The sequence below is a fragment of the Hipposideros armiger genome, unplaced genomic scaffold (genome assembly GCF_001890085.2).
Source record: "Hipposideros armiger isolate ML-2016 unplaced genomic scaffold, ASM189008v1 scaffold_2, whole genome shotgun sequence".
NCBI classification, from domain to species: Eukaryota; Metazoa; Chordata; class Mammalia; order Chiroptera; family Hipposideridae; genus Hipposideros; species Hipposideros armiger.
The window spans coordinates 8,450,250-8,471,252 of record NW_017731352.1 but is presented as its reverse complement, the minus strand read 5'-3'; the positions used below and the strand labels follow the sequence as shown (position 1 = coordinate 8,471,252).

Sequence of the window (21,003 nt, the reverse complement as noted above, 5' to 3'; positions counted from 1 at the left end):
TACTGCCCTATAGCCATCTTAGTGTTGCAGCACAACACTTGACACAAACACTTATCACTGTGTTACAACTGCCAACACTATTCAGTACAGTAACATGCCACACAGCCTTGTAGCCCAGGAGCTTCAGGGGAACAGAATCTGTCACCCCAAAATATGTATCTTTGGCATAAGGATTCTTTTAGGCTGGATAATTTTAAGAAACAACAGACATGGGGAAGCACTGAAAACCAAGTAAAATTTACCCTTTTTGAAAGACACACTTCTAAGGGAAATCTCCATTTTGTAAGGGTATCTCCCTCCATTACCAGGAAGAAGGGGATGACCTTATCTCTAGAAACTCTTGTCAATGCAGAAAACCACTTAAATCTACATAACAATCTTACCATTATCATTCTTTTCCTGACAGCCTCCCATAATTGACTCTCCCACCCCCAACATCTTTTTTGTCTTCAGATGAAGATGGCATTTAAGGTGGTGGCTTCAACCATTTTGTTAAGTTACTTAGTTTTCTGGGGTCTCTCCCACATATACAGGAGGTATACATGTTATTTAACATGTTTGTTTTTCCCTGTTAACCTGTATTTAGTTACAGAGATGTCTCAGCCAAGAAACAGGAAGGGTAAGGGAAAATTATTCTTCCTCCCTTCAGAGTAATAGGCTATACCATATAGCTTAGGTATGTAGTAGGCTATACCATCTATGTGTAAATTACATTCTATGATGTTCACACAATGACAAAAATCACTGAACGACACATTTCTCAGAAGTATCCCATTGTTAAGTGGAGCATGACTGGATTTATTTAGATTCTTTATTATATTTGCTTAGACAAATAATAAAGGTTACCTAGAAAGTGTTACTGTATTGTATATATGAAAACACAATTTTCAAAATGCTGTATCTCTATATAACAATACCTTAAAATGCATTTAATTATTTCAATATTATCATAGTTCTAAGACACCTGAACAGTGACCGGCCTAATACGTATTTCACATCTGTAACTTTCCTCAGGTCTCCTAGACATTTGGCAGCACCCTTGCTGACTTTAGGCCCTCTGCTTGGATTTTACTTCTGGCTTAGCAAATTCCAAACAGGAAAAAGAAAAAAAAAAAGAGTAATAGAGAAGAAAAAATTAGTAAAGTAAATTAACCTAGGGAAAATTACATAGTTACAAGAAAACAGAAAAGAGGCTCATTTTTATATGTTGGAATGATTAATTCTTTAATACGTGCAACAATGAGTATTATATTTAAACAGTCCTTACTGTACTTTTAGTTACTTTTTTTCAAGCTTTATACTATCATTAATACAACAAACAAGTTATTTTATGTACTAATTAATACTCAGAAGGAAATGGTACACTCATCTAGGTATCCACTAGAATGAAAGAAACCATCCTAATCCCAGTACAGCTTTAACTTGCCTTGTGACTTTCAGAAAAAGTTTTCAATTCTCACCTACACAATAAAGAAGCTGGATCAGATGATATCTAAAGCTTCTGATGGTTCTAAATGTTAAGGATGCCACATTCCTTGTACAGTTAATCCACTTTTTTCTAAACTTCTTAAATCAGCATTTTCCCTAAAAATGGTGACGTTTCCAAAATATATCACATTTTAAAATTCAAATCTATTTCAGATGAGGAATTGAAGACAGTGATTTCCTTACAAAAAAATTGAAATCCTTCATTTCCTACCAACCACGCTAAGAATATGGCAGTATTAATTCAAATTCAGAAATATATAGACAAGGAATAGTCACCAAAAGTAGAAACTATTTAAAAAAAAAAGTTTCTATAAACTTAGAAAGTTGAAGCTTTGTGTTAGGAAAAACGTATTATAATTAAAAAATTAAGTAGGTAACTATTTTTTGATGATCCTCTGCAATCACGGTATTTAAAAAACATAACGAATTTCCTCTATTTAATTTTACTACATAATTGTTAGCTTTCCTCAATTTCCTAAACGTACAGGCAATTACTTTCACATACATCTCCAAGGAAAGTATTACTGACCACTGCCAACATAGATTTATTAAATAAAGAACTCGATGCTTTATAACTCAGTATTAAATTTCTCACAGAGAAATCAAGAAACAGAATTTTCTATCATAGATAGTTATTAACTGTCTTTGTTAAGTCTTCCAACTATTATTTCACTTAAAAAATCCAAGTTAAGTGGGAGCTGCCTTTACAGATGATGCCTGTGCTTTGGCCATTCTTCGAACCAGCGCTTCTTGTCTTTTTCTCTGAATTTCTTCAGGAGAATACTTTCTATTTTTTTCTTCTTCCTCTAAAAATTAAACAAAATATAGATATTATTTTTTAGACTATAAAGTCATCTGTATATGAGTTTTAATTTTTACTCTTTTAGTACTCAGACTTGCCATACTGGCTTGGCTATTAAATCACACTAAACTACTAAATATAAGATTCCAAGTACAGATATAATGCTTTAGGCCAAAATAAAGCACTGATCAATCTATTTGATCACAGTTCCTATTTGATGCACTCTTTACACAGTGTGATAAAATTCATTTGATTAAAAATGGTACATTTTGATTACCCAGCAAATAATTCTTATGAACAATGACATCTAATTATATAACCAACAAATTAATACATTTTAAAAACAAACTGGGATTTTAACCGTCAACAAAACAAAAAGACATCCTACTGAATGGGAGAAGATATTTGCCAATGATACATCTGATAAGGAGTTAATATCCAAAGTTTATTAAAAACTCATACAACTGCACACAAAAAAACAAACAATCCAATTTAAAAATGGGCAGAGGACCTGAACAGACATTTCTCCAAAGAGGTCATACAGATGGCCAACAGACATATGAAAAGATGCTCAACATCACTAATCATCAGAGAAATGCAAATATAAACCACAGTAAGATACCACCTCACACCTGTCAGAATGGCCATCCTCAATAAATCAACAAACAACAAGTGTTGGCTAGGATGTGGAGAAAAGGGAACCCTTGTGCACTGTTGGTGGGACTGCAGATTGGTGCAGCCATTATGGAAAACGAAGTTCCTCAAAAAATTAAAAATAAAACTACCTTATGACCCAGAAATTCCACTCCTGGGTATTCATCCAAAGAAATCCAAAACATTAATTCGAAAAAATATATGCACCCCTATGTTTACTGCAGCACTATTCACAATAGCCATGATACAAAAACCAAAATGCCCATCAACAGACGACTGGATTAAGAAATTATGGTACATTTATACAAGGAAATACTACTCTGTCATAAAAAAGAATGAAATCTTACCATTTGTAACAACATGGATGGACTTAGAGGGTATTATGCTAAGTGAAATAAGTTAGACTGAGAAAGACAAATAACATATTATCTCACTTATATGTGGGATCTAAAGAACAGAATAAACAAGCAAACAAAATAGAAATAGGCTTATAGATGCAGAGAACAAATTGATGGTTACTAGATGGGAGGGGGATTGGGGATGGGTGAGAAAGGTGAAAGGATTAGGAAGTACAAATTGGTAGTCACAAAATAAGTCACAGGGATGTGAAATACAGTATGGGGAATATAATCAATAATGTTGTAAAGACTATGTAGAGTGTCAGATGGGTACTAGACTTACCGAGAGGATCACTTCATAGATTATATAAATGCCTAATCACTGTGCTGTACACCTGAAACTAATATAAAATAATATTGAAAGTCAACTATAATTATATCTATATCTATATATAGTCATGGGATGTAAAGTACAGCACAGAGAATATAGTCAATGGTACTGTAACAGCTATGTACAGTGTCAGGTGGGTAGCAGACTTGTTGGGGTTATCACTCTGAGGTGTGTAAATGTCTAATCATTATGTTGTTTTGTACACCTGAAACTAAAAAAAAAAAAATTAAAAAAATAAAAAATTTAAATGTAGTCAAAATATCATAAATTAGATACCAATGCCTTAGTTTATTTTTACTATAAGCTATATTCATATTCACACCCACTTTTTTCTCTATAGATAACTCCCAAGATTTTCATTTCAGCCATTCAGTAAAAATGTTTTAGAGTGACAGAGTGAAATCCAGCATGTCAATAAACATGTAACTCAATGTCCGATACTATCTTTTTATTTGGAGGGCACATTTTATATAAACATTAGAAAATTATTTCTAATAGAATATCTGAATAAAATCTTCCATTTGAATGTCTTTTTTATATGAAAATGGGAAGCATTTTGATATATTCTTATGCAGCATATTTTAGTGTATACTTTAGACATACTATAAACAATGCTTTAAATAAATGAAAATAAGAAAGTTCTATTTTAATAAAACATCCAACTCTACCTCTGCCAAAATACTGAGATCTAATAAAATGAACAGAATTTGATAGTTAAGTCACTTTGAGCTAAAATAATAGATTATATTAATAGTAGTAAGAAGCAAACTTTAAATAGCAAACCTGTTTTCTCATTTAAATGATGTTTTAAAATTAAGACCATCACTTTAATACATATTTAACTGATCTTGTACTATATTGGTAAAACTGTTCATGTTGTAAAATCTTCCTTTCAGAATAAATAAGAATCTGTAGCACTGTCAGTAGAGAAATATTATTTACACTGACATCTAGACAAGGAATCTGAATTTACTTGTAAGACGATTCTCTTGTTAACTAAGGGAAATAATTTGCCCAAAATATATCACCTGTCTTCCCTTCCTTTCTTAGTATAATCTAAACGGGAGTCGGTCTTCAGGGTACGTGATACACATTTTGAATAAACTCCCTAATAATTCTGATGCCTTCTATTTCCTAAACTAATAATCTCAGATTGTAGCTGTTTTTCCTTACAGAAAGATATTACAAGATACTTTAAAATTAGCTTTACTAATTATCTAATATTTTAGTCTCAAAGCTGAGAAATACAAGAAGCTCAGAATACATTCACACAGTTTACATTCAATTGACCATAAGTTTGGAAGAAAAACAGGTTAATAATCCATGACAGCAGAAAAGGACATAACTTCCTAGAAGTGGCCTTACAATCAGCTTGGTGATATTCTGGAAAATAATTTCAAAGGATATAATAAAGTCACCATGAAAATTTGATTTAGTCATCCATCATCCCTTCCTTTAACTCAATCTGCAATACAAATACATAGCAAAGTCTCAAACTATTGCAAGGTACAAAGCATGGGTGATTCTTAATCTTTAACCTAAAGCAGGGATCAAGAATTGTTTTCTTTCGTAACTGGCCAGAAAGTAAATATGTTAACCTTTGAGGGTCATATGGTCTCTTGTTGCAATTGCTCAACTCTGTCACTGTAGCATGAAAACAGCCATGGACAATACATAAACAAATCATGTGGCTACAAATATGTTCCAATAAAACTTTGTGTATGGACAATGAAATTGGAATTCCATATAATTTTCAAAAGTCATGAAATATTATTCTTCTTTTGATTTTCCTCAACCATTTAAAACGTGAAAACCATCTTAGCATGTTGGTTGTACAAAAAACAGGCCATCCAGTATAGATTTGGACAGGCCATGGTTTCACAACCCCTGCCTCAAAATAATGAGGTAGTTAAATGGGTTTTGTTTCAAAGATATTCCCTGGAAAGCAGTCTACTACATACAAAAGTAAAAGGAAGTGGAAACAATAGAAAATTTCAACAAGGTTAATATTGATTAGAAGATTAGATACTATAAATAAACTTAAAGGCAGAATTGATAAGGTAAACTGAAAGGCAGATTATTCATCCACAAAAAAATGCAGATAGGATAGTAGATAGAAGTTTTCGGAAAACTTGAATATTCTAGAGAGATTTAGGCTTTAATGGAATTATAACTATATGTAAATATATTCATGTTGGAAGTATGGGTCAATTAATTACACAATTCAAATAATTATTTTAATATAAATATTTAAAATTATTATAGATTATCCTTCAAGTTTCAAAATATCTAGTTTGGGCTATAACATAGATATATATTCACTGTCAGTGTTGATAAGAATATAAATTGATGTAACTTTTTGGGAAAATGTGGTAATATCCATCAAATTTCAAAACATTCTCCTACATCAATTTTTCAGTAATTAACATATACAATCACAAAAGCATGAAGGAATTTGTTAGAAGGAAATAAACCTCACTGGAGGATTGTCTGTAATGCAAAAAACTGCAACCAAACTAAACTTTCATCAGTAGAGACACAAGTTAAATTATGGTCCATTCATATAATGACATATGATGTTGTCATTAAAAGGACTGAAGCAAATCTATATGTACTAACAGGAAAAGATAGCATAATGTATTAATGAAGGCAAATCAAGTTGCCAAATAGTGGGTATATAATATATAATTCCATCTATTTAAAGAAATCTATAGGTATACACACGTTTTTATATGCACAAAAAACATGTTACATTCCAAACTGTTAGCAGTGGCTTTCCCTGAGAAATGTTTGTGGGAAAGGAGAAATAAAAGACTTAACTTTTTACTTCCAATTAATCTATACTGTTTGTTCTTTCTTTCTTTTTAAACAACCAGCATATTACTGTTATAATTTTGTTTTCTTTTTAATTTTATTGGGGAATAGCCATAGTCATTGGTTACACATTGTTTTCATGCTACAATGGCATAGTTGACTCTTTTAAGGAGGGCGCAGCTCACGGTGGCCCATCCAGGGATCGAACCGGTAACCTTGGTGTTATCAGCACCACGCTCTAACCAACTGAGCTAACTGGTCACCCCCAAGTTATAATTTGTTTTCAAAAAGGGGAGGGATCACTTAAATAGGAAAGTAGTAGCACTAATACCAACAAATGCATCACCTAGAATGTAATCAGAAAACAACGCTTTAATGTTAAAAGAAACTAAAAACTTTCTTGTATTAGCACTGATCTACATAATATAATAGATTAGAATCCTAATGTCAGCCCGAAGTAAGGGTGACTACTTATGAAAATCTGTAATTACAAGCTAGTACAGTAAATGCCGTGACAGTCGCTGGCACTGAGTATTGGAGAAACCCAGAGACAGCGAATCTAAGTTATTCTGGGTGGTCAGAGACACACTGTGCTTCACAGGACGGATGGAAAATGGCCTGGCAGACCTGTTATATGCATGTGGGGGCACTATATGTTCCTGGTGCAGGAAATAGCTATCTGCAAAGATGTGAGTCTGTGAGAAAGCACTGGGCATAAAGAAGCACTACTAGTTAGGACTGACATACTACCTTTAAAAACATATTATATCAGTGAATAACAGACTTTTCACATTATACTGCATGATCTTCATTCAAATATTAAACATCTTCTACGTGGCAGATGCTGTGGTAAGCCTAGGTACTCACTGATAAGACAGACAATAATCAATATTTAATTGCAAATTGTGATGTAAGTTAAGGAAATGAGAGATGATGGAAAAATAACAAGGAAAAGACTTATTTATAGAGTGTTCAAGGAAGGTCTCTGTGAGAAGGTAACATTTAAACTGAGACCTAAGGATAAAAAAAGTACGAACCAAAGGGTGAGAGTAGGGGGTGTCAAATGTTGGAAAGCAGTTTTTGTAGGAAACAGCATAGTCAAAGCTCCTGAACTGGGAAAAAACCTATTTCATTTGAGGAACTGAAAGACAGCTGGTGCAACAGAAGCTTAGCAGGTAAGGGAGAAGAGGACAGGCAGGTTAAGGAGAGACTCTAAGGCCTTGTACAATAGATCACCGAGTAGTTTGGACTTTATTTTGAAATAGATGGGCAGCCAATGAAGGCTGAGATTAAGCATAAGAATGCCATGTTTGCCCTTTTGTTTGTAAAAGATTGTTCTGTTTGGAGATCAGAATTGAAAGGGGACAGGTAGAAAAACTACAATAGTGTCTAGTCAATAAATGTTGGCTTGGAAAATGGTGGTAGCAGTAGACAGTGAGGAATATGGACAGTTTTGAGATATATTTTTTGAGGTAGAAACAATAGGATTTGTTGATGGAAAAGAGAATTTGGGAAAAGAGGAATTGGAAGAATGAAAGATGACAGGTTGTGCTGAGTAACTAAATTATAATTCTAACTACACAATTAACAGTTTTATATCAGATATTATACCAGCAAAGGTGTTTAATTAAAATGCTCTAAATATTCAAATATTATTCACCTCAATGTCTATTAAACATACAGGAGTAAGATTATTCAAATTTTAAAACAATGAGCTATTTACTAAACATACTCAATCTCACATAGTCATACATATATCTAAAGTATGATTTTCTGGAAAATAATTCAGAAAACATTCAAAAAATATTTAATGAGTGCCTGCTATATGCTAGTCACTGTATTAAATGTTGGAAAAGCAGTCAATGCAGTCTTTTGTAAACAAATCACCTACTCTTGCATATTACAGCATAATTATTTCAAAAAATCACTTTATGACTTCTAGTTAAACTTCATAGTTTTTACCTTACATGTTATGCAAATTCAATGAAAAAAACACTTTTGTTTGGCTACTTTCCAAGATGATACCTTTCAAAGAAAACAATTTCATACATACCTTTTGAAAGCTGTTTTGAAGACTCAGAAAGTTTCACCAAAGATTGCTGTTGAAGAACCTTCCCACATGAGTTGACAGGAGTTTCGTTTTTCTCCAAACCCGGTATAATTTTGGTATCAGAGATACTTCCTGTTACACCATTTTGATTGAACTGGGAAAAAATCTGAGAATTTTTCATCTTTGTAAACGTATACTTAAAAAATCTAACTGTTCTGTTAGGGTTATTCTGATCTTCATCTGTTACGGTGGTATGGGACAGAGGCTGAGTACTCAATTTCTTCTTATAAGTAGCAATTTCTGTACTCATATAATCTGAATTTATATTCGAACTTGAACTTCTTGTAAGAATTGATTTGGAACTATTCACTTGTATCGGAACATCAGTGTTATTCCAAGAGACAGGCAGATTGTTGATCAGACGATTCGAATTCTTAGAGTATATAGTCAAATTTGTCGTAGCACCTAAAAAACTTGGAGAATTTCCATAAATGTTCCCTTTCTGCATCTTCACTGATTCATTCATTTGTGAGCTATTTGTCAATGAAGATGTTTGTGCTGAAATATTGCTCAGATTCAAATGTGTTGATTGTACCAACTGACTTCCTTTTTCAGATTTAGTAAACATGTTTTTGGCTCCATGTTTGGAACTATTAATCTCAAGTATACTTTCTGATGTCTTGTCCTTTCTAATGTCTTGTTGCTGAGTTAGTCTTTCAATATCATCACAAGCTTGGTATAATAAATCATCATCTACATCATCTGCTTCCCAGGTATTCTCTAATTGATGACATGCTTTAACAATTTCATTGGCAAATAATGGGTCATTCCAATCATCAGAGAAAGAATCTAACTTTGATGCATTAGTCTGATTTGCATTGCCCAAAGCAGCAGAGCCAAAAGGAACTACATTAACAGACGTTTTAAAAGACTGATTAAAAATAGATTTATTTTTTTGTTCATTAGAATATCTTGTGTTCAAAGTAGACTTTTTTCCAGAAGCATTTACATTAGAAATAAATTTAGTATGAATTTCTTCCTTTACCTTTGTCAGATTAGATGCAACAGCACAATCTTGAGTCTTGTTTTGATTAAGTTTATTGAAAGAGTTCTCAAATTTCATTTTATTTCCAATGGATGATAATTTGTTTGGTTTATCATTTGAATTTGGTGAAAATCTGAATTTTCCAGCATCTATTAATTCACTGTTATGTGTATTTGAAGAAAGGTCTTGTAAAATTTTTGAATCTCTTAACCTAACATCAAGACTTATATTTGTTCTTGAGTTATTTGTATCATGTTTACTGTTAAAGGTACAAATTCCCTTTTGATGGGCCACCTGGGCTGTTTTAGGAACAGGGAGGGGTTCACGCATTTCTACATTTTGCATAACGAAAGGTTCATTCCTTAGTAAGTTTTCCCAATCATCCTCAAAATCACCAGTAGAAAATACATCTATGTGCTTATTAAAAGCTTCTTGTTCCTTAGTACAGGAAGTCACATATGATTTTGTCAGTCCAGGACTATCAACTTGATAAGAAAGTGATGCTAAAGGTTTATTTGGCAGTTTTTCAGTGACCAGAGTTTCATTAGTAACGATTTTCTCCTGTTTCAAAGCATTTCTCTTTCCAAAGGAAGTATTAATGGTGTTACAAAAAGCATCTGACAGATCTTGGCTTAACTGTCCGCTACATTTCTGAGTAGAACCATCAAAAATGGCATTAAAGGCAACTTCAGCACTTGGGTCAAATGGCTTCTGACTGCTATTTTGATCATTTACCAAAGATACGTTGGTGTTTTCTTTCATTGGCTTCTTTATTATAGCATTATCTATTTTGGGAACTACATCAAGTAATGACTGCATTTGCACATTATCTTTACAACTATTTAAAGTCTCTGCTTCTGAAATCATGTGGATAAAATCATCATTTCTCTTGTTTTGCTCTTGAATCACATCTAGCTCTTCCATATTTTTATCAAATTGCTTAGCCAATTTCATAAGTTCTTCCACTCGACTTTGTGTTCTTAACCTATTAAAGAAATATTTAAAAAATTATAACTAAGAAAAATTCTAAAAGTCATTGTAAACATTCAGTTGTTATTTAATATATGACAAAACTTGAAAATTTTAAAACTTGCATTATAATTAAAAATTTTACATGTCAAAACTAAGGAAAAGTTTTTGATATATTCATAAAACCAAAGCAGATTACTAAAAATATTTACTTCACTGAATGTCTGAAAAGCGAAAAAGCATGAACTTACTTAGTGAAACTTTTTGCTCTTGATTTTCCCTTTGCTACATTAGGAGTACAAGGAATAGCAGTTGCACCAATCCATACACCCAGCATGGAGTCTGTTGTTGGTTTTTCATCCTTGGCAAAAGGTGGGGAAAAGGGGTGCAAAAGTAAAGTATAAAAACAAAACAAAACAAAAACTTGAACTACGTTGAATTATTTTCCTAAAGTAATCAATTCTGGTAAGGTGATAGTTACTAAGCAATCTCCAAAACAATAAGAAGCTGGAGGATAGTAGTGACAAGTTGCAAGAAGTGATACATTTACATTTCAGGGAATGAAAACATTCAGAATTGGGAATTGCTTATTTTCAAAAAATGTAGTTTCAGTAATTTGACTAACAAATGCATATTAATAATAAAAGCATGTTTTTATCAAAAGAAAACTGATCAACTTATAAGACAGTCATAAAAATAAATATTAGTGTCAGAAACAAACTATAGCAGAAAACAACAGAATAATAAAAAGAGACACATATGGAATTCTTTCTACATCATCTGATTCTCCAAATTTTCCCTATCCCCATTATAATTTTTATCTCTAAAAGTTGGGCCATCCAGGCTGACCTGAATTAAGAACGCTTACATAGAACTGAGGTAGATACTGAGTTAGAGATGAGCACAAGGTTAGATTTGATGTTAAGAATAAGGTAGGGGAAAAGTTGTTACAGTCCTGTATATTTGTGCTATGCCTTTCAATCACTTGATCACACAAAATACTGAAGAATGAATTTATGCATTAGTTACATACCAAACCAACAAACCAAATAGGTTAACCATTTTCTACTGCATTTTTATATTTTTATAGTACCTAGAATGAACACAACTATCACACAAGTAAAAATAATCTTATCACTAGATTATAAATTACTTGAAGGCAAAGACTATTCTTATGATAGTTCAGCATCTAGCAAAATGATGAAAAAAGATGTCAATTCATGTTTATTCACTAGAGTCCTTAATTGATCAACAAGCAGTTTTTTAGATGTCCAGTTGAACCTAGATTTTAGCTCTGCAAAATACTCAAAAAAAAAAAATCAGTAATTTCACTTTCATTATATTTTTTTCCTTTTTGTTTCAACAACAACCTTGAAGTTGAGGAAAATACATTCTTAAAGAGGATTTAATTATGGATTCTTTTGTCCATTTATCAAGTAATTTTAAATTCATTCAATTTTTAGAGAATAAAAGTATAACTTTATATATACAATTTTATATAGACATGGGTTTTTTGAATGCTTTTCATACTATAAATGTTATATTTTAAAAAATTCTTCATTGATAATTACACAATGCAACCCTGGATTGCACTGTGTAATTATCAATGAAGAAATATATTAATAATATATTAACAATATATTAATATATATATTATATAGATACAATTTATAGCAACATATTAATATATTAACAATAATTGTTAATTATTAACAATAATATATTATTACATGTAACATGTAATAAGGTAATGTATAAGGTAAAGCACCTTATACAACATTACCTTATACATTTAGGTAATGTATAATGTACCTAAACACATTACTATATTTAATCCTGCTCTACACTGTACAGAGTTATATAAAACGATAAAAAAAATATATACCATCTTAAAATAAACATTAAATAAAAAGTATCCTTGAAGAAAGTAAAATGGATGTCCAATAAAAATGGAAGTGCATATTTTTTAAATGTCATGTCTGAAAATACCAAGGTGACTTAAATAATTATTTGAAGGAGATAACGTATCTAAAAATAAACAACATGAATATGTCATTCTGAAAACACTTTTTAAAAGCTTTTAAAAAAACCCTGATACTACCAAAGATTTATGTTTTAAAAGTGCTCAGCTGAAAAGGGTATCATTTAAAAGCAACTAATTTCACTGTATTTTTTCTTATACACAAGTTACCACTTGCATACTGTTGCCATTTCTTTATGTGAGTTATTATTTCTAGCCCACTTAGGTAAAGAGTCCAATAATTTACTCAACTATCTTTTTATCACTATTTAGGCTGGCCAGCCCAAACACATTTTATTGTGCTTCTTTCATGTGAAACCCACAATTAATGAAGATCTATTGTTAACTTATGAAGTAAGCGGTATTATGGCATAAATGTTATTTAACTAATGAACCATATGTAAAATAAATTTCTATGACATGCCAAACATGGAATGTAGAGCTAGTAGCAACAGAGCTGTTTTGACTGTGCTAGTTGTAATTTCGGATATTTTATAGCTACTAAGAAAAACCTTATTTCCTGTCTCCTCCACCTGGATTATGGTGCTACCTCATAACCACAGTTTGGGACAGTGCCATCTGTTGTTTACCATCAATATATATATTGGGAACGTCAAGGAAAAATACCACACTTCCTACAGAGAAGATACTAAGCAAAAACTGGATGTTTTCTGAATTTAAATGTTGTTAAATATGGAAAATAGAGAGGAAAGAGGTTCAGACCAGAGGTTCACTTGAATTTATATTTCTATTTCACGTAAGCAGTACAAGAAATAAAAGAAAAACTTTTGCAGACAGATGGTTCTATTACAGCAAATAATTTATCATAATTAACATAACCTTACATTTATAGTGCTCTATAGTTTACAAAGAATTTTTATCTAATTTAATCCTCATAATAATCCAATAAAGAGAGCAAGACAACTAATTCTAGTTTATGGCCGAATGAACTGAAGTTCTGAGATTTTAAGTTACTTGTTTAGGGTCACCCACTATAGCAGGTAGACTAAGAAGTAACTCCAAATCCAGTGTTTTTTCCACTTTTACAATTTTTCTTGATGATCTTGTAAGTCAATAGTATTAAGAGCAGTTTCAATGGGGAAAAGATGTGTTATAGACAGTAAAAAGTACCAATGACAAAAACTTAAAAGTTTAAATTTTTATTATCTGATTCTATTATTTTAATAACTTGAAAAATTGTGTCATATATTGTGAAATAATATTAAAAACAAAATAAACATAAAGGTCTAATAAAAATCATCGCTAAAAAATTAAGTAAAATTTTAGATTTAGGGAAACATCACAAATTTTACATTGTTTCTTTTTTCAAAACATAAATCTCAGTAGCAGAAAAGGTAAAAGTACTCTTTGCTGCTCTATTTTCAGAAAAGAGAATTGTAAAAGACAAAACACTTTTCATATAAATTAGCTATACAAGGACTTAGTGGCATATTTTTCACTGTTTTAAAATAAATTATAAAACTAATGATATTTACCTGAGGAGCAATACGATTAACAATATGTGAGATCTCATCACTATCTGTGATGTAAATCTGTTTTCTTCTTCCTTTACCTAAAGAAACAAAGACATTTCTATAAATTGTAAATAAAAAACTTGATTTTAAAAAATAGCGGTCACATCGACTCGTCTCACTTCGGGGACACACAACATCTTCTGCCTTTAAGCAGACATTCCCAGTAGGGAGGAGAACACTTCAAGGATTGGTGGTGAAATTTTTTGAGGCCTTGCTTTAGCAAGGCCCCCCCCCCCCCCCCAAAAAAAATAGCGGTCACTTCTTAGAAAACAACTAGCATGGCTTAGAGCATTATGCACTCTGACATCACATGCATATCACAGCAATACAATCACATAAGATTCTCAAAAAACATCTATTATAAAAATTCTGATGTTGTTACCAGGCTAAAATTCTATAGTTAAATCCTAATCATTTATGAAATAGTTATCCAGATAAAAAAATGTTAGTAACAATTTACCTAACTGTTTTGTCATTGGAGAATTTTGATCCCAAAAGATATCATTCTGTCCATCTGGATCATTAGGAGAGCTGAAGGTAGATGACAATAAATCCATTTTCAGCACTCTCGTTGGTGTTTCATACTTTTCTACATAAGATTAAAATAACAATTGTTGCATTTTAAAGCATCACTTCATAATACCTCAATGTCAAATAATAGCTTAGACAAGATTACGTTTTATAGTTCAATTATAAATTTTTCTCCCAGAGATATTACTGCCACAACTGAAATGTTTCACATAAACATCCTTGTAATATTTCATAAATTTAACATTGTAAATAGCAAGTATTTTAAGATACTCTAGTAGCTCTATGAATGTATAATACTGTATACCGTAGTCAGTCGGTTCATTATCACTGGACCTTAGGAGGCTTTGGAAACCACCTGTAATTTATTGATACGTTTCAAAAATCGAAAGCATCCCTACAGAAACTTCAGTAAAAGTCTGTTTAGTCCGCTTTCACCAACTTTATCTAACTTGCACCAAATACTTCAAAAAGCTTTAGTGGTCCATTGCTTAGAAAGTTGTGTAGTATCACTTTTAAATTTCCACAGACGTTTGTTTTTGTTCATTCCGGGGTTGTTTGATGGAAGTGAAGTAAAAGCCAAGTAAGGTAACAAAAGCAGTATTTTAAGAGCACGCTCTAGTCAGGAGCTTTAAGCAAGAGTTTCAGTTCCTACCGAGAATTGATAACAGAACCCCAAAAATTGATCAGAATGAAATATCCTGGAGCCCTTAAGTTTCCTACTTTGCGGGACCTTATACATAGGAACTTCCGGTTTATTCATAATGAGTTGAGACTTCTCGGATACAGCTGTAGCTTTTCAAAGGGTCCCTTCTCTGAAGCAAGTCAGGGCAACAAGTTTAAGGAGGAATAACCCCCCTAAAGGATAAGCGGGAGGCAACAGGTCTATCACATACTTCTCCTTACTCTGCCACTGCAGCTGAATGGAGGAGCAGCCTACAAATCAGCCGCCCTCCCTGTGGCAGGGGCGACAAGTGAGTGGTCAGACCTAAAGGGGCAGTGCTCAAATTCGGGGGCTAAAGCCGTGATAAGTGCGTCAGGTTATTTTTGGACTCGCGAGGGGAGAAGCCCACAGAAAGAAATCCTTCAGACTCCACCCCCACTTCCACCCCAGGTTTCCGGGGCTGCAGTGCCGAAGCCCAGAGAGGCCGCGCTGCCCACGTCTCACCCTCGGGGTTACTTTTACTGCACCAAGCGGCTGCTGGAGGCTGCTCTTGCTGCGGCATGGGTCGGGGAGACCCCGCTCCGGCTCCGCGGAGCCCCGATCTGCGGGCCGACCTAAGCCGCCTCTTCCCTGGCTCGACCACCGAGGTGCATTCGTCAGGCGCCGCCGCTTTGCGCGGCGTGTTCATCAGGCAAGGGCTGTCCCCATGTTTTCTTCGCCGATTCATTGCCTAGGACCCCCTCCACCAGCCGTTTCTCCTTTCACATTTTGCATGGGAGAAGCAGAGCAATGAAGTTAGAAGCGAGACCCCGCGTTAACGGCCGCCGCCATTTTTGCCGATGGCGCGCTGGTAAGAGACGGCCGCTGATTGGCTGCGTCCAGGCGAGGGGCGGTGCGGTCAGCGAGCTGAAGGCGCGCGCTTCCGCCGCGCCTCCGAGTTTGCTGAGCTCTGCTCAGATTAATTAGCATTGAAAAAGGAGCATGAGGGGTAGAGGTGAGTCCGTAGTAACAGAGTGAGAGCATGAGAGGTGAAAAAAAGATTGACTCCATTGGCATCTTTTCATTGCATTTGCAACTAGAATTACACATTATTTGTTCAGATTATTGTGAGTTTTACTACAAACGAAATAAAAGGTATAAATTTAGGAAGGAAGAAAAAAATTTTTTCATAGATGATATGTGCATAGAAAAATCCAAAAATATAGGAAACATTATTAAATCCAATTAACAGAGTGGCTGATACAAACTTAATATTCAAAGATCAGTAGCGTTTCAATTTATTTGTAACAATATTGACTTCTTTTAAAAAATACAATTTATAATAGCATACAAGATATCAGATAACTAGGAAAGATTGCAACACCCCTACATAGAGAATTATGAACTATTTCTGAAAGAAATTGAACACTTAAATGAAGGAGGATAATAATATTCAAGGTTGCAAGACTCCATATTGTTACAATGTCAGTTCTCAAATTGATCTATAGATTCGATAGAAATCCATGCAAAATTGCAGTAGGTGTGTGTGTGTGTGTGTGGGTGTGTGGGTGTGTGTGTGTGTGAGATATGACAAGTTTATTTTAAAATGGAAATGGAAATGCAAAGGGCTAAATATCCAGTAAACTCTTGAAGGATAGTGAAGTTGGATATCTACCAGTTATCAAGACTTATAAAGTAATTAAGACAGTGTAACAATGGTGAAAGGATAGACAAACAGATGAAAGAAACAATAGAAAGCTTAGAAATAGACCTTTAAGTAAACGGACACTTGATTTGAAATCAAGACAACCCTCATGCTCAGTGGGAATGGACTTTTTGATAATAAACAGGGCTTGGTAAATTTGATATTCACATAGAAAGAAACTTAACCAATACCTCATACCATATCCAAAAATCAAGTGCCAATTGATTATATGTTTAATTGTAAATGGTAAGATAATTAACATTCTAGAAGTTGATATAAACTGTTTTCATGACATAATGAATTTTAAATTGAACAAAAAGGTCTCCAGCTATAAAGAAGATAATTATAAATTTGACTACATTAGAATAACTTGAGATCTGCTGTCTATCCAAAGACAGCATTAAAGAAAATAAATGAAAAGCAAAGTACAGATTGAGAAAAGGTATCTACAAGAGATAAAATTAAGGGCCCATATGTAAAATAAGTGAAGAACTGATATAAGTTATTAAGAAAATGACCACCAATAAGAAGAATGGGTCAGATGCTTTAGCAGGCTCTCCAAAAGAAAATCTAAATAATCAACAAACTTGTAGAAAGGTGCTCAACCACATTTGTGATGAAAAGAATGAATTTAAAACCACAATGTGATACTTCTCTGCACCCGTCAGAATAACTAAAATTAACAAGACTGACAATAGGGGTATCAAAGAAGTAAACCAAACAGGAGAGCACAGCTTCAGCCTTGATTGAAGCCTGTGGGGGACCCAGAACCAGAGGACCCAACCATGGAAATCGTGACATACTGCTGGTGAGAGTATATCTTGGTACAGCCACTTTGGAAAACACTTTTTGATCTAGCAATTCCACCTCTAGAAATATAAACAATGGAAAAAAATCTATGGACGTGTGCATCAATTCCACCTCTAGAAATATAAACAATGGAAAAAAATCTATGGACGTGTGCATCAATTCCACCTCTAGAAATATAAACAATGGAAAAAATCTATGGACGTGTGCATCAAGATACATTTTTATAAAAATGCTTTTCGCAGTAAAATTCAAAATTGCCCCAAACTGGAAGCAAACCAAAGGCCCTTCAACAGTGTAGTTGGTAAATATACTGAACTGTATTTGCTCAACAAAATGCTACATAGTAATGAAAATGAAAAACTACAGCTCTTTACAACAATGTGGAAAAATCTCATAAAGTTGAGCAAAAGACCAGACTCCACCACTTCCTCCCCCAGAATACTATATAATTCCATTTATATAAGTTTCAACAGGCAAAATTAAGTTATATTGTATAAGAATGTAAGCTTAAGTGATAAAATTATAAAGAACAGTCCAGGAAGTGGTTACCATAACAGCCAGGTTACTTTGCAAAGGGGAGAATGGACCATCATTAGAAGACGAGGGAGAGGAAGTATCTAATGTGTTCATTTTGTTCATTGTTTTGTTTTCGTTTTGGATTTTGAGATAATCCATTGAGCTTAACATGTTGTTTTGTGTACTTTTCTGTATATATATTTATAAATAAAAATGTGTTAAAATTTTAATGTAAGGCAAAATCTTTGTTTCCATGAGGAACTGACATGTATTTCTTCTTTGTAATTTATTGTTTTCATTCTTCAGTTTGGCTACCAGGAACCCTAGAACTAAACTTGAGGTTCAGTTCTAACAATTATGCCAACCATCGTGACCAAATAATGTCATTCTTTTTCCAGTCCTTGACTTTCTACTATTTCCCTTTCCATGATTATTTTTACATATTTTTAAGCCATTATTCTAGCTTTATATATTTATAACAAGATATGACTGCTGGGGAAATTACATCTGTTAAAATTCAAATTACTTGAATTTCTAGTTGCCTAATTAATGTAAATTAATAGGTACTGTTTTTTCTCTTGGGGATTTCTCCTACCTCTCAACTGACCAAGAATCTCAGAAGCAGAAAAAAATATATCAAATGTCCACTACAATGTTTTATTAAATAGATGGTATCATGGTTGTCTAAAAGACTTAATTTGCCCTGAAAAATACCCAACTCACACTTAGAAAATAAAGAAGTTTGAAGAATTTCCTATTTCCTATAGAAGTAACAACCATGTGGTAATCCTTTAAATCATATTAATACTGCAAATGAAATAACAGTAAATAATTTCCCATAACTGTCCAAATTCTGTAGTACTCAAGTAACCATTGTAAAAAGGAACAACTCGAGCCTAAAGAACAGACGTGCATTTTTACATCAGCCTGCCTACCCAGGGTGGCTATAATTGTAATCATTATGTAATAGGAAACTGTCATAGGTTTTAGCTTAAATGTTGCTTAATTCAAACAATCTGTTATAGCTCTAATGTAATTCAAATTAAATGTACTTCCTGAATATAACTCCTGAATAAGTACAGTACAAAAAACTCCTTGATAAAAATGTTCTTAATAAACAAGTCTTATAGACATTTAAATGCAATATGATTAAAATTGCCCAAACTTAGAATTTCTAGGCATTTGAATAATATATATATATATATATATATATGCATAAGTAAGATTTAATACAATGAAATCTTTTTAATAAACCAAAGTTAAACTCTTCTTCTTTAAAAGATTTTTATTAAACCTATAGTTAGCATGCAATATTATATTAGTTTCAGGTGTACATAATAGTTATTAAACATTTATATACCTAAAGAAATGATCACCATGATAAGTCTGGCAACCATCTGACACCATACTATGCTATCACAATATTATTGACTATATTCCCTATGCTGTACGTTATATCGCCATGACATTTGTTTTATACCTGGAAATTTGGACCACTTATTGCCCATCACCTTTGCCTCCCCTTTTTAACTTTTCAGTTACAGTTGACATTCAATATTATTTTATATTATTTTCAGGTGTACAGCATATAGTTGGACATTTATATAGTTTAAGAAGTAATTCCCCCTGACTAGTCTAAGTACCTACCTGGCACCATACATAGTCATTACAGTATTATTGACATAATCCTTATGCTATACCCTACATCCCTATGACTATTTTGTAACAACCAATTTGTACTTCTTAATCCCTTCCCCTTTTTCACCAACCCCATCAACTCCCCTCTCCCCTAATTTGGCAACCATCAAAATGTTTTCTGTATCTATGAGTCTATTTCTGTTTTGTTTGTTAATTTGATTCTATAGATTCCACATACAGAAAAACCTTGGATTGCAAGTAACTTGTTTTGCGAGTGTTCCTCAAGACCAGCAAACATTTCTAACACATTTTAACTTGGTAAATGAACGATGTCTTGCAATATAAGTAGTTTGTTTCCAGAATGAATCATGCTTGCAGATCAAGGCATTACTGTATAAGCAAAAATCACATTGCATCTGTCGTTCTCTGACACTTCCCTCAGCACAATACCCTCCAGGTCCATCCATGTCTCTATAGATGGCAAGAACCCATCCCCTTCCATGGCTGAGCAATATTCCAGTTTTTATATTTACCACCTCCTCTTGATCCATTCTTCCATCGACAGACACCCACGCTGCCTCCACACCTTGGCCATTGTAAATAATGCTGCAATGAACATATGGATGCTGGTAATTCCTTCTAGTGCATTCTTCATTTCAATAATAGTATTCTTTACTTCTGACTGGTTCTTTTTTATGGTTTCTATGTCCTTTTTAATGCTTGCTATCTCTTTGTTGAAATTCTAGCTAAGTCCCTTGAGCATCCTTATAACCATTGTTTTGAACTCTATCTGGCTAGTTGCTTGCCTCCATTTTCTTTACTTCTTTTTTTTGTTTTCTCCTGTTCTTTCATTTGGGTTGTATTTCTTTGTTTCCTCATTTTGGCTGCCTCTCTGTTTTTATGTATTAGGTAGATCTGCTATGTCTCCCAGTCTTGGCAGGGTGGCCTTATGTAGTAGGTGTCCTGTGGGGCCCAGTGGCACAGTCCCCCTGTTCACCTGCACCAGGTGCTCCAGGAGGGTCCCTTGTGTGCTCTCCTGTTATAGTTGAGCCTTGGT

General features: G+C 33.4%; 1 protein-coding gene across 3 annotated transcripts; it reads right to left on the bottom strand.

Annotated features, from left to right (window-relative positions):
- Positions 1–778: 778 nt before the first annotated feature.
- ETAA1 (ETAA1 activator of ATR kinase) lies at positions 779–16,147 on the bottom strand. 3 transcript variants are annotated; one of them, XM_019635601.1, is made up of 6 exons: positions 15,803–16,147; positions 14,567–14,695; positions 14,068–14,144; positions 10,803–10,912; positions 8,541–10,567; positions 779–2,294 (listed from the first exon to the last, which is right to left on the bottom strand). In XM_019635601.1, exons 1-6 carry the CDS (start codon positions 16,023–16,025, stop codon positions 2,176–2,178), a joined length of 2,685 nt encoding a protein of 894 aa, XP_019491146.1. In that variant the 5' UTR covers positions 16,026–16,147; the 3' UTR covers positions 779–2,175. The 3 variants fall into 3 exon arrangements, with proteins under 3 accessions (XP_019491146.1, XP_019491150.1, XP_019491156.1); XM_019635605.1 differs by lacking the exon at positions 779–2,294 and adding an exon at positions 3,646–3,683; XM_019635611.1 differs by lacking the exon at positions 779–2,294 and adding an exon at positions 4,547–5,138.
- Between the last annotated feature and the right edge of the window lie 4,856 nt (positions 16,148–21,003).